Source organism: Thamnophis elegans, chromosome 8 (genome assembly GCF_009769535.1).
Source record: "Thamnophis elegans isolate rThaEle1 chromosome 8, rThaEle1.pri, whole genome shotgun sequence".
NCBI classification, from domain to species: Eukaryota; Metazoa; Chordata; class Lepidosauria; order Squamata; family Colubridae; genus Thamnophis; species Thamnophis elegans.
In genome coordinates, this window is record NC_045548.1 from 32,831,243 (window position 1) to 32,845,008 (window position 13,766).

The 13,766-nt window shown below is 41.3% G+C and overlaps 1 protein-coding gene across 1 annotated transcript; it reads left to right on the forward strand.

Moving 5' to 3' along the window:
• Window positions 1–302: 302 nt before the first annotated feature.
• LOC116512439 lies at window positions 303–6,950 on the forward strand. Its single transcript, XM_032222922.1, has 5 exons — window positions 303–1,347; window positions 1,679–2,768; window positions 3,772–3,901; window positions 5,019–5,183; window positions 6,195–6,950. The coding sequence occupies exons 1-5, from the start codon at window positions 303–305 to the stop codon at window positions 6,948–6,950; spliced, it is 3,186 nt and encodes a 1,061-aa protein (XP_032078813.1).
• The last annotated feature ends 6,816 nt before the right edge of the window (window positions 6,951–13,766 follow it).

The window sequence follows — 13,766 nt, forward strand, 5'->3', positions numbered from 1 at the left end:
TGATTGGATTGGCAGAAGCTGAGGAGTGGGATTGACAGGGCAGTGTAGGTTCGATTAGCCTCCCCGAACCTATGGTCTGTCTGAATGTGGGGGGCAAAGAAGTTTCTTTCCTTGTAGATACAGGAGCGACTCGCTCTGTATTAACCCAACCCTTGGGACATATTTCTTCTCAATCTATCAACATTCAAGGGGCAACAGGAAAACCACAAACCCAGCCACTTTTAGAGCCTCTATTATGCACAACGGGAGGAAAAACGTTGACTCACCAGTTTGTTTATCTGCCCAGCTGTCCGCTTCCACTCATGGGTAGAGATTTACTTTGCAAACTTAGAGCACAGATATTTTTTGATGAAAAGGGATCCGTAGGAGTGAAATATGGCAATGTGAATTTAGAGATGCCTAAGGAAGAGGCTTGGAGAATCATGGTGGTGCAGGAAGTCTCAGGAGACAAATGGAGGGAGTTCCGGGTTCCTGGGCTGTGGGCGGAAGATAACCCCCCTGGTTTTGCTGCTCACCACATCCCTATCATTGTTGAGGAACTACCAATGAGCCTTCCTGTATGCATCCGCCAGAGGGGGTACCCAAGAGAAATTGTGCAGGCTATTCAGGAAGTCATACAACTGTATCTGACTTATAAGATTCTAGTGCCCACTGACTCCCCATGGAATTCACCGATTCTGCCTATACCAAAAGGGGAAGGGAAATATCGAATGGCTCAGGATCTTCGTCGGGTCAACAGTTCAACAGTCACAATTTATCCCACGTTGCCAAATCCTTATGTGTTACTTGGGTTAATTCCACCAGAAGCTAAATGGTTTTCAGTTATTGATTTAAAAGATGCCTTCTTCTCTATACCCATTCATAAAAAAAGCCAGCACTTGTTTGCCTTTGAATGGGGAAATCCGACAACAGGAAGGAAACAGCAGTATACTTGGACACGCCTTCCACAGGGATATAAAAATTCCCCAACGCATTTTAGCGCGGCGTTAGCTACGGACTTGGAAATTCTAGATTTACCCCCTCCTGATGTTGTGTTGCAATATGTGGATGATCTTTTGGTGACAGGGCAAACAGAAGAGGATTGTCATGCCAATACAGCAGCCCTGTTACTTCTGTTACAAGAAAAAGGCTATAAAGCTTCTAGGGCCAAAGCACAATTGGTCCAATTGAATGTTAGGTATTTGGGATATGATATCCAGCAGGGGCAAAGAACTTTGGGACATGAAAGGAAGGAAGCCATTTGTCAATTACCAGCCCCAAGAAATAGGAAGGAATTGAGAGGCTTTTTAGGAGCAGCAGGATTTTGCCGCATTTGGATTCCTAACTTCGCGTTGTTAGCAAAGCCACTTTATGAAGCTACAAAAGGGAATGAAAAGGAACCTTTGCGGTGGGAAAAAGAGGAACAGAAAAGTTTTTTGAACTTAAAACATGCTTTTGAACTTAAAACAGAGCCAAGGTGGCGCAGTGGTTAAATGCAGCACTGCAGGCTACTGCTAGATCAGCAGTTCAGCGGTTCAAATCTCACCGGCTCAGGGTTGACTCAGCCTTCCATCCTTCCGAGGTGGGTAAAATGAGGACCCAGATTGTTGGGGGCAATATGCTGACTCTCTGTAAACCGCTTAGAGAGGGCTGAAAGCCCTATGAAGCGGTATATAAGTCTACTGCTATTTGACTCAAGCCCCGAGTCTGGGACTGCCTAATTTAGACAAACCTTTTCATTTATTTGTGGACACTAAACAGAATATGGCTGTGGGGGTGTTAACTCAGAAGATGGGAACGTGGTATCGACCAGTTGCATATTTGTCAAAACAATTGGATCAGGTAGCAAAAGGGTGGCCCTCTTGTCTTAAGGCTGTAGCAGGCACGGCTTTACTTACTCAGGAAGCAAATAAACTTACTTTTGGACAGCAGTTGAATATCTACACCCCCCATGCTCTTCGGGCTGTTCTGGATCAGAAGGGCCATTTGTGGCTTACCAATCCACGTATGTTGAAGTATCAGGGGCTTATTACACATAACCCCCTCATCAAACTTGTTCAGTCATATGCTTTGAATCCTGCCACTCTGTTGCCTGAACCAGACTCTGAGATCTCTCATGATTGTTTGCAAACTATTGAGGAAACCTATGCTAGTCGCCCAGATTTGAAAGATGAACCCTTTTCCGACCCGGATGCAACCCTTTTTACCGATGGAACCAGTTTTATCCATGAAGGTGTAAGGAAAGCAGCTTATGCCATAGTTACTCTTGATGATGTATGGGAAGCCAAGCCCTTACCTGCAGGAACTAGTGCCCAGTTGGCAGAATTACATGCACTCACTAGGGCATTGGAATTAGCAAAAGGTCTACGTGTCAACATTTACACAGACTCCAAATATGCCTTTCTTACAGTTCAAGTGCATGGAGCTTTGTACAAAGAAAGAGGTCTTATTACAGCAGGAGGAAAGGACATTAAATATGGACCCCAAATTTTGCGTCTATTGGACAGTGTGTGGGCCCCCAAACAAGTTGCCATTATGCATGTACGAGGTCATCAGAAGGGGATTTCAACAGCTGAAAGAGGAAACCACAAGGCTGATCAGGTGGCAAGGGCAGCAGCTTTGGATCCATTCTCCCTGCAAGCTAACTGCCTTACTTTGTGGATCCCGAACGAAGAGGATGAACCCCCCTCATATAGCCACTCGGAAGTCCAGCAAGCTGAAGCTATAGGGGCAGAACTAGTAAATGGGTGGTGGACTCTGCCGGACAACCGGGTGTTTGTACCTCAGCAGTTAGCATGGGAGGTTGTTTCTTCCCTGCATAGGCGTTTACATTTAGGAAAGACAGCTTTGAGAAAGGCTTTAACAAGGGAAGTCTATATTAACAATTTGTCTAGTCTAGCAGCTGCTGTTTGTTCTCGATGTCAGGTGTGTGCTGCTAATAACCCACGTCAGGGCCCAAGTCTTCCCCCTGGGCACCAACCTAGGGGGGCTTATCCTTTTGATTATTTAATGATCGACTTTACGGACATGCCGAAACTGGGATCATACACTGCTATGTTAGTTGTTGTTTGCACATACACAGGGTGGCCTGAATGTGTTCCCACTAGAACGAAAAAAGCTTTGGAGGTAACCCGAACTCTGTTAAATGTAGTTATTCCACGATATGGGTTGCCCTCACGTATCTCTTCAGATAATGGGCCTGAGTTCATTCATGCAGCCACTCAGAAGGTTGCCCAGGTATTGGGGATTACCTGGAAGTTACACTGTTCGTTCCACGCTCAATCGGCGGGTGTCGTTGAAAGAGTTAATAGAACTATAAAGAATAAATTGGCTAAAATTTGTCAGGAAACTCATCTGAAATGGCCAGATGCCCTCAGCATGGCGTTGCTGGCCGTGAGGTGCGCACCCACAGGGGGGTTGGGTGTCTCACCATATGAGTTAATGTATGGAAGGGTTCCTAATTTGGTTAGTCCACAGGTGTTGCCCACTCCTCAAGTGGCAGACACAGTAAAAATCAAACAGTTGCAAGCCTTGAATACTGTTGTCCATCAATTACAAAAATATGTGCTGTCATGTCATCCTCATGTGATTGTAACTCCAGTACATAATTTCCACCCAGGACAGGAGGTCTGGGTAAAGGACTGGAAAAAGGTGCCTTTGGAACCCAAATGGTGTGGGCCATATACTGTTGTTATTTGTTCTCCCCTTGCTGTTAAGGTAGCTGAAATTAAGCCTTGGATCCATTGGACACGCCTGAAATTGGCTGCAACCCCGTGTGAGACTGTTTCCAAGGACTCTGTCCAGCCTCTACACCCTGCCAAAAGGAGAAGACGAAGGAAGGACGCCACCTCGCCTGCTGATTCACGGGAAGCAATCGCTCTACGGCCAGGTGGTGAAGACCCCTCTGCAGGTGTCGCTCCAGGTACCGCCGACACCCATCACACAGGCAACGCATCGCGTCTCCCATGGAACCTTCGTCCCCGTCCAACGCGGAGAACCAACCATGGATTCCAACCACCATCTGCGCCAGACTGCGTGCATTAGGAATGGTCTCATCCCAGCGATCTTAGTCGTGATTTTTCTCTTATCTGTTTCTGTTCTCCTTAACTTTCTCTATTTCTATGCCACCATGACAAATAAGATCGCCCGAGGGACGCCGCCAGTACAGATATGGGAGGTTCCCCCTGATTATGAGGACCCATTTCCTGGAGGGGGGAATGTGATTAGTGGAAAGGACAAGGACTCGGGGTAAGCGGACACCCCTTGATTTTAGTTTGGACATGAAATATGACATAACGAATGATCAGCTTCCGATCATGGTGAGGATATATTGTCAAATCATGGGTAATGTGAGAAATGTGTGGTTGCTGCAATGGTGGTCAGATGAAGAGAATCTGTCAAGTATGAAACCTTAGGTACTGAGCGAGACTCGGCACCTCGGCGTAATACGTAATTATGATGAGAAATCTAGTTGCTTGAAGGTCTGGATCACTCATTCTAATTACTCGGAATCATACCAGTGCCGAGCCGTGACACTTGGTAAGATCATAAGCAGAACGGCAACAGTCACATTGAATGCAGAAGGAAAAGGGATGGTGGTTCTGGAGCCGCTCTTGCAACCAGGTAGGAACCTCCATCCCACACCCATCCTTCCCAAAGGTGGGAAGGATGGATTAGATGGGAAGGGACCTATAACCCCTGCCCCATTGGAATGCACTGCATGCCTAATGGGAACAAGAGGAAATACTTTAAAGTTCAAAATGGGAAAACCTAAATCCTGTCAGAACTTCAATCTTCCGAATTGTACTTTTGGAAGGAAGCAACCCCGTCTCTATAGCCAATGTGAGGGATCTGAAGGGGTGGTATGTTATCTGCCTGCAACACCAGGGCTGGATGAGTGTGGCCCATGCCTTACCAAAGCTAAGGTGGGGCCTCGTACCATTGTTACAATGATCTACCACACTCAGGCCCCAGTGGACTGCACCCCTCAGAAAAAGACATGTGTATCTAACGGTACCATGTATAACTATTGCATTCAGAAAAACCAGCTTGTTTGTTATCAACCAACCACTCCAGTTCGCATAAAAGTCAGTGTATGGGCCAGCCTGGCCCTACTTGACAACCCCAAGAAATCTCAGCTTTACCACCTCACCACAGTTACTGCTTTAAAACAAGGACAGAAGCCCATCACCGTAGCATTTGGTGTATGTGCTGCAATGGATAGGGTGGCTTACAGAAGCTGTGGAAGTCAGGGATGGAGACAAACTTATTACCACAATCATAAGTATCTCTGTCCCCGATCCCATGTCTACTGCCAAGGATGTCAGAATCCAAGTCGGGATTTGTATTCTCCTTGTGCAGATCGCATGGACAAAAGAAACCCGTGCAGAGGATGGGATTGTGTCTGTCAACATACTGGAGGAGGTTATCCTACTTCTCCTCATCTAGGATGTCCCTATATTTCCAATTTTCGCCGCCTCCCAAATTCAAACTCAGTCGCTTTTGAAGTGTCCCGCAATCACCCAGAGGAAGAAAGTTATGGGATAGGCATTGATGGAAATGGGGCTGACCCACTGGCATACATTACAATAAGGGTGGAAACTTTGAAGGAAGGGGAGGAAAAGTCATTAGGATGGTCTGTATATGATAACCTTCGAAAGTTAGAGGAACCCCTTCCTCTTAGCCCTAAGGCTGTGAATTTGTTTGTAGAAATGGCTGAAGAAGTAGCAAAAGCCTTAACTGTTAAGAATTGCTTTGTTTGTGGAGGAACTAACATGGGAGAAAAATGGCCATGGGAAGCCCTCGAAGCAACCCCAGAGGTATATAACAATATGACCCTCAAAGGCAACCTCACTCAACGAACACAGCATACGGGTATTGTTTGGACCCTAACTACAAATTTGGTGGGCCACAGCTGTTTCTCTCGAAATGGATCATATCCTGTGGGTCATCTAATTTGTTTAGGGGAATGGGATGATACTTATACCAAGTGGTCATCACCATCTAATCTCTCTCAACCCCCCAAGTTTGATCTCTCACTCTTACCATACCTAAAGGAGCCACAGTATTCATCTGGCCCATGGGAAGCCCCTGAGAACATGTATTGGATTTGTGGCACACTTGCCTATGAAATTCTTCCTGCAGACTGGGCGGGCTCCTGTGTTCTTGGGTGGATAAAACCTTCTTTCTTTTTATTACCCATCCAATCACGACAGGTGCTGGGAATTCCAGTGTATGACTCAGTCGGTCCCATTAGTCAGAAAAGAGAAGTGAACACAGCCTTCTCTAACTTTCCTTGCAAGGAACTTACTGAATATGAGAAATCAGATACATGGAGTTCAGAGAGAATTGTATGCACGTATGGAAGGGCCACATGGGCTGAAGATGGGTCGTGGGGTTACCGCACCCCGATTTACATGATAAACAGAATCATGCGATTACAGGCAGTGTTGGACCTGGCTGGGGAGAGAATTGACAAATCCTTGAATATTCTCTCCACTGCCACGGACAAACTTCGTACTGCAGTATACCAAAATCGATTGGCTCTCGATTACCTCCTCGCAAGAGAAGGAGGAGTATGTGGGAAGTTCAACCTATCAAATTGTTGCCTTCAAATTGATGAAACTGGGAGTGTCATTAAACAGCTTACCACGGAAATGAGACAACTCACTCATTTCCCAGGACAAGAATGGAAAGGATTGAATCTCGCCTCATATTTTAGCTCTTGGTTGTCAAAATTGCCCGGATGGCAGGCTATCATTACTTTTATTGGCCTGATTGCAGCAGGATGTATAATCATTCCCTGCATTATGCCACTTTTTGTCCGTGCTATCAGCAGTTCTTTATCTCTCCTGGTGGAAAAACGGGCCACTGCCAAGGTCCTGACACTTATGGGACACACAGGAGAGGAACATGAGTATGTGGGGCTCATAGGCAATAGGGAGCCTGATACTTATGAAACTCCACAATAATCTTAGGATTGGGTGAAGTTTCAACAGGGGGGAATGAAACAGCATGGGGTCCACCATTGAACCCCTCAATACTTAATCAGGCTACTTGTCTTCTTCTAACTCAAAACTTCAAAATTAAAAACTATGCTTATGCTCTTTCACCTAAAGAACAGACATAAGGAACATATTTCTTTCTGCTTGAAACACAGGAAAATAGTTTTTTCGCAAGTAGGAAAACTGGGTGGGCAGTTAACCACATTATCTTAGTCATAGAGCACAGTTTAGGATAATCAAAGTTCAACTTGTAAACAAGCTATAGGTTAACCATATTTTTAGCAATATATCTGAGTGGCGTTCTGACTTTTCCTTTTTCTGCATGAGTAACCAAGATTCACTTCTCTTTTAGTTTCACTTTACTTCCCTATTGTGGTTTGGGAATCATGTATTGTAATTTTCCTTAAATATTTGTAATTTACCCGAAATAACCTTGTGCTGACTTAGGTGAGAAGTTATGACCTGGACTAGTGCACGCCTATATGACGTCTATATGATTTGTATTAACCATTTCAAAGGTATAAAACCTCTGTCAAAATGTACCTAAGTCAGATCAGTTAGGTGGAAATCTACTGGTCTCTTGAATGCATTCAATAATAATAAACCTTTCTTCTCTGGAAAAGGTATCGTCTCATATTCTTACGTAAGTAGAAAGGCAGACCCTGATTTTGCCATTACAAAATAAGTTCCATGGTAAAAGACTCAGTTGTCAGGATGTCAGAATCCATCGAAGTAGCTATTCATTAAGGAGACTTCTGATTCTGGGATTATACCATCTTTGGCTCTTGATGTAACGATGCTTCTAATTTGATGTTCCTCAGGGTTCCTTGCTCAGTTTTGGCTGCCATGACAATTGTCGCTATGCCTATTACAAAGGATAATGAAGATTGACACCTGTGCCCTTGTCTACTTTTGTACTTCTACTTCTGTAATTTGCATTACCTAGGGCTGTTCTTGAAGGCCACCTGGAATCTTAAACTGGGACAAATGCCATGGCTCTAATGTTTATGGTACGTTTATGGTACTGCATGAGCTGCAATGGCTACCAATTTGTTTCTCCAGCATAGTTGAAAATACTTGTTGCCAACAACCCAGATTGTGATCAGATCACCTTTTGGGACTGGAATCAGAATACCAAGGACTGTCATAACCACCATTTGTTCAAGGCTAACATAACTTCAAACACTGAACAAATGGTCATAAATTAAGGAATACCTGTATCTCTTTAAACTCACTTAATAAACTTGCTCTTAGAGAGTAGGCATAGAGAGTAGGCCTTCATCCTGCTATGGATAGACAATGGCTAAAATGCTATGATGACGACGACTTTCAAAATAATCAGAAAAAATTCTGGACTTTTTGCATGCCTATAAATACACATCAAAAACCTGATACTTTGAGTTGAAATAAATCAAATAAATGTTAACTATATCTTGACATACTCCAACTTTTTGTTATTGGTTAGCCTAATTAACTTCTTTTGTATTATTGTGTTATTACAAAATACAGTAAAATTAATATTCCCTCCCCCCCTCTCTCTGTATCAATCTCAACCCCCACTTAAAGAAGATAAAAGATACATATCAATTAAAAACAAACAAGTTGTATATACAGCCTACATTTAATCTTAATTTGTTCTATTTCTATTATCATATTTTATTAAAGTAGGAAGCTGTGGTAATAATGTATTTGTTCTGTTTTGTTTTCTTAATAATAAGAATCTATTTTAAGTTTTCCTTTAATCATGATGAACTTGGCTAGTAATTAGCCCATGATATGGTATAATCTAATCATCCTTGAAGCTTTGATGAAAAAAAATTGTATTTATGTTCTATGGATTTATGATTGAATAATTCTGCATTCTTCATCCATGACAGGTTTGCAAGAGGCAATTCCATTTGTTATTATATGTGATTTCTTTATTGATTTTTATGCCATTAAAGATGACAGTGAAATTACTGGAAAAAATTATGTGCTAAATTCTCCTTTCCTACCAAATGAATCAACTGTGAAAACATCAAATAATTCTTAATATAGGATTTATATAATCATTTTAATATTCTAATCCTTGGAGTGTTCTTGTGCATTCATGCGCACACAAATACATGCCTTGGGCTCTTGATAACTGTAATGTTCTGCATAAACTCTTTCTATAGACCTGACTACTCAATGTGATAGCAGATCTCTCCATTTAATGTGGATTTGCTGTACTCCTACAAAAAGCAAAAAGTGAGAAATTGCTTTTAAAAGGCAAAGTGACAGAAAGGTATGGAAGACAGACTTTCCCTGTTCCTGCACAGCTTATCTCTAGAAGCCCTGATGCCACCTTTCTCTTCCCCATGTTTTGGAACTGTGGGGGGAAAGTAGCTGAAAGAAAATCAGATCTGCTACCAGTGGAGAAGGATCAAACATGCTCAGCCACAAATTTATGTTGCTCCTTAAATTATTCTTTATTCTCTTTTTTGTTACTGATGCAGATCCAGGTTTAAATATCCAGATGTTTATGTAATCAGATCTAGTTTGATCTTGTCATGGATTAATTATATAGTCCGTGGTCTTGAACTTCAGTGAATTAATCAATGTGATACAAACAATTAATTAAATTGATATATCAGAATAAATGGAATTGCTCTTCGAAATGGAAAGAAAGACATTCTTTCCAACGTAGGCCATTTAAAAAAAATCTTCAGTAAAGACAAACTTCTTGGGCTTTTGACATGTCACACTATGATGTAAGGAACACCAAAGTGCTGAATAATGGTTTATCTTCTGTAATTCTGAATTGTCTTCAACAAATCAAACTATTTTCCCCAAATAGCTTAATTCAGAACCCAATTATAATCTCATCATCGGTAACATTACTGGGACAAAAGTTTTAAGTAATTTCCCTGTAAAGCCGCTAACATGTTTAACTAGGTGATGGAAGAACACTACAATTGCTGCTTCTTTTAAAAGCAGAGAAAAATACACTTGTCTCTGTAATCCCTTTGCTCACCCGCAAACACACAGGCAAGTTATATAAACCCGATTTTACAAAAGTTTTCCATATGCTTCATCTGTAAGCATGCACATAACACAAGTATTTATATTATGTATAAAAAACATTATTTACATTAATTACATGGCAATTAATTGCATTAATAAAATGGCACAAGGAAGGTCAAATCTTTTTCCAGTTCTTAGACAACGACTAGTTCCATACATGGTCTATCTTAATAATAATTGTCAAAGAAAATGTAATAGGATGGGTGAAAACAATTCTCTCTAGCTTCTTTCATGAACTCAACCTTCCAGCTGTGTTAAATGATTTGCCCTAATGATGCAGCATTCACCTCAATTTTTAAGTAATGTTTTGAGAGGGGGTAAAGCTATTCTCCAAAACACTTGAAGGTAGGACAAGAAGTTATGGATGGAAACTAATCAAGGAGAGAAGCAACCTAGAACTAAGAAGAAATTTTCTGACAGAACAATTAATCAATAGAACAACTTGGCTCCAGAAGTTGTGAATTCTCCAACCCTGGAAGTTTTTAAGAAGAGATTGAATAACCATTTGTCGGAAATAGTATGGTGTTTCCTATCTGAGCAGGGGTTGAACTAGAAGACATCTAAGGTCCCATCCAATTCTGTTATTCTATATTCTATTTTCTTTTTCTCCCAAGTGGAGCCTTGCCATATGAATGTGTTATGTCTCATTGACAAAGCTGGTGATAATACAGTTATGGAGTGGATCTGCTCACCTCTCATTGATGCTTTTGTGTGTTATAAGCATGCTGCTTTCACTCTTGTTTCTGACTCTGTCTTAAGCCATTTTAGCTTGGATCACAGGAATAGGCATCTTGGCGGGCATCTTTGCTTGCAGTTTGCCCTACCCACTGGCACTTGGAAGAGCAATGATTATATAGAAAATAAGATAAATGCATCATTTTAATACATTTAGGTTTGTTTGCTTGTTTATTTGTTTTTAGAGAGTGTTAGACCTGTGTTTAAAAATTGGAGTAGTATTTTCTTCATGAAAGGTCAATTTAAACTGGAAAGAAGAATTAGATCCTATCAATTATATATTACTGGGTTTTTTCCCAAGTGAATTCACTATTTTCTTTTACATTTTCAACAGACATTGAAAGTCTGCCATTGCCTTCCTCTGAATTTTTTTTTTCTTACGTTATTAGTCTAGCCATATTATCTGGAGATATCCCATTCAAATACTAACTAGATAGAACCCTATTTAGCTGCTTAGATCAGACAAGATCAGTCAGTTGACCTGTCCACAAAGTTACCAGGAATCAAGCCCAAGACAAAGGACACGGAATAAATCAGACTAGAAGTGTTTGCAACACTTCACATGAAAAACATTGTAACATACGTATAGCAAACTAAAAGTAGTGGATTCAATACCTGCCTTTTCTAATTGAAAGAATCTGGTAGCAGATGATTGGAAAGGCCTGTGTCATATATCTTGAAGCGCCAATGTCAGAATGATAGTTTAGTTTTATAAAAATATATTTGCCCTATTACCAATATTTTCCAGAAGCTTATTTTCTTTATTGCACAAAATAACTTTTGATCATTAAAAAATGCCACTCCTCAGTCATGTCAATTGACATTTTATATATATTCAATTCCATCTTTTTTTGACCAATAAGTACATGTTCAAAAAATAAACATATTTAGAAATTGTATATTATCACCAGACTGAAACTTCTAGTTCGAATGGCAGCTGATTTTGAAATATATTTTTTCATCACATTGAGAAAATCCACAGTTTTCCCAAGGGTAAATTTCTATAAACTGCCTGTTCCAAATGCCACGTATTGACTACATTATCAGGTAAATGAAATAAAGTGCTGATTAGAGAGGATGGCCCATTTTAAACTCCTAAACATCATTCAGTGGGATTAGCTCTTCTTCTTACAAAGAACAGCTGTTAAATGCCTTAAATTGTCCATTTGATGAGAGATATAGAAAGTTAATAATATTTTGACATTCCAGTTGTTAAATGTTAAGCTCTTCACAAAAGGTATTAATACTTGAAAAATGACCTCATTTCCACTTGATGCAGATAAATTAAATTTGTTAAGATGATTGTAGATCTTATTCATATACCCAGATGGTGGAACATCAGAGCAAGATATTGTAGCAGTTATTTTTCCAATAGTAAAAATGCCAATCTATTTTTTTCTGTAGATTTGCCAAAAGCTAATCAAAACAGCATACAAAAGAACAAGTTATCCTACCAAGTAAGAAACTGGGAAAGATTGAGTATATACAGACATTTCTCATGTATATCTTTAATTTTAACTTTAATAAAATTTGTATGCTGCCCACTCCCTTGGGACTCTGGGCGGCTCACAACAAAGTAAAAACATTTAAAATATTTAAAATTACAATGTTAAAAATTAATACAACATCCGTTCCATCAGGTGGGGCTGGAAATTAATCAACAGCCTCAGGCCTGCCGGAACAGCCAGGTATTGGTTGCTTTACGGAAGGCCGGGAGAGTGGTGAGGGTCTGGATCTCTGCAGGTAGCTCGTTCCACAAGGTCGGTGCAGCTACAGAGAAGGCCCTCCCTTGGGGAGCCGCCAGCCGGAATTGTCCGGTCGACGGCACCCGGAGGAGGCCCAACCTGTGTGATCTTATTGGTCGGTGGGAGGTAAATGGCAGGAGGCGGTCTCTCAGGTAGCCAGGTCCAATACCATGTAGGGCTTTAAAAGTAATGACTAGTACCTTGAAGCGGGTCCGGAGACCTATGGGAAGCCAGTGCAGCTCACAGAGGATAGGTGTAATATGGGTGTATCTAGGTACACCCATTATCACTCGCACGGCTGCATTCTGGACCAGCCTTTTATAATGGCTGCTGGATTATGCGCCAGTTAGCCTACAATGTATCCTTTCTCAGCTGATGCCTTCCTGAAGTTTTGGGACTGTTTCTCAGAAAACCCAGCAAACAGGTCCATGCTAGCTCAGAATTCTGGAATTTTTGTTCTCATATGTCAGACAACAAATGAAGGAGATCCTTCCACATTTAGAACAAGGGAAGGGAAGGGAGGGAGGGAGGAAGTTGGTTGATGCTAAGCTTAACAGGTATCTAAGCCTATGTCAGGGGTCGGCAACCTTAAACACTCAAAGAGCTACAAAGGTCCTAACCATTCAATTCAATTATGGAGCTGACCAGAAGTTTGGTTCCCCCACCATTGTCTCCTCCTGGCAAGGCATCCTTTTTCCTTTACCTGTCCTAAACCCTATAAATTGTGGAGCTGACTGGCGACAGGGAACTGCAGCAGGGGACTCAGAGGTGGGTTGCTGCCAGTTCAGCCCAGATCAGCTGAACCGGTAGTAGTGGCGGTGGGATGCTCCGTTCATCCAACAGGAAACTTCTGCACATATGCAGAAGCATCACGCGAGTGTTCGCAGTTGTGCACCCAAACTGGTAGTAAAAAAATTAGCAACCCACCTTTGAGAGGGATGAAAGAGCCACATGCAACTCCAGAGCTATGGGTTGCTGACCCCCGGCCTATGTAGTATTAATTTCATGCTCTGTGAAATAATTCATGAGTCTCCAGCATGATCTTCCAGCATTTGCAGTAAAATCAACTCACAAAGGGCATGAGTGTGTGAGTGAAGATTGTAAACAACTATTTCAGGTATCATAATTATTATTTCAATATAATTATTGTATTAATTATATTCAATAATATATTTTATATTATTCATATTAATATTTGCATATTACTACTATTTTTAACTTGATATGGTACAATGGCTAAAAAACCCAATCTGATTAT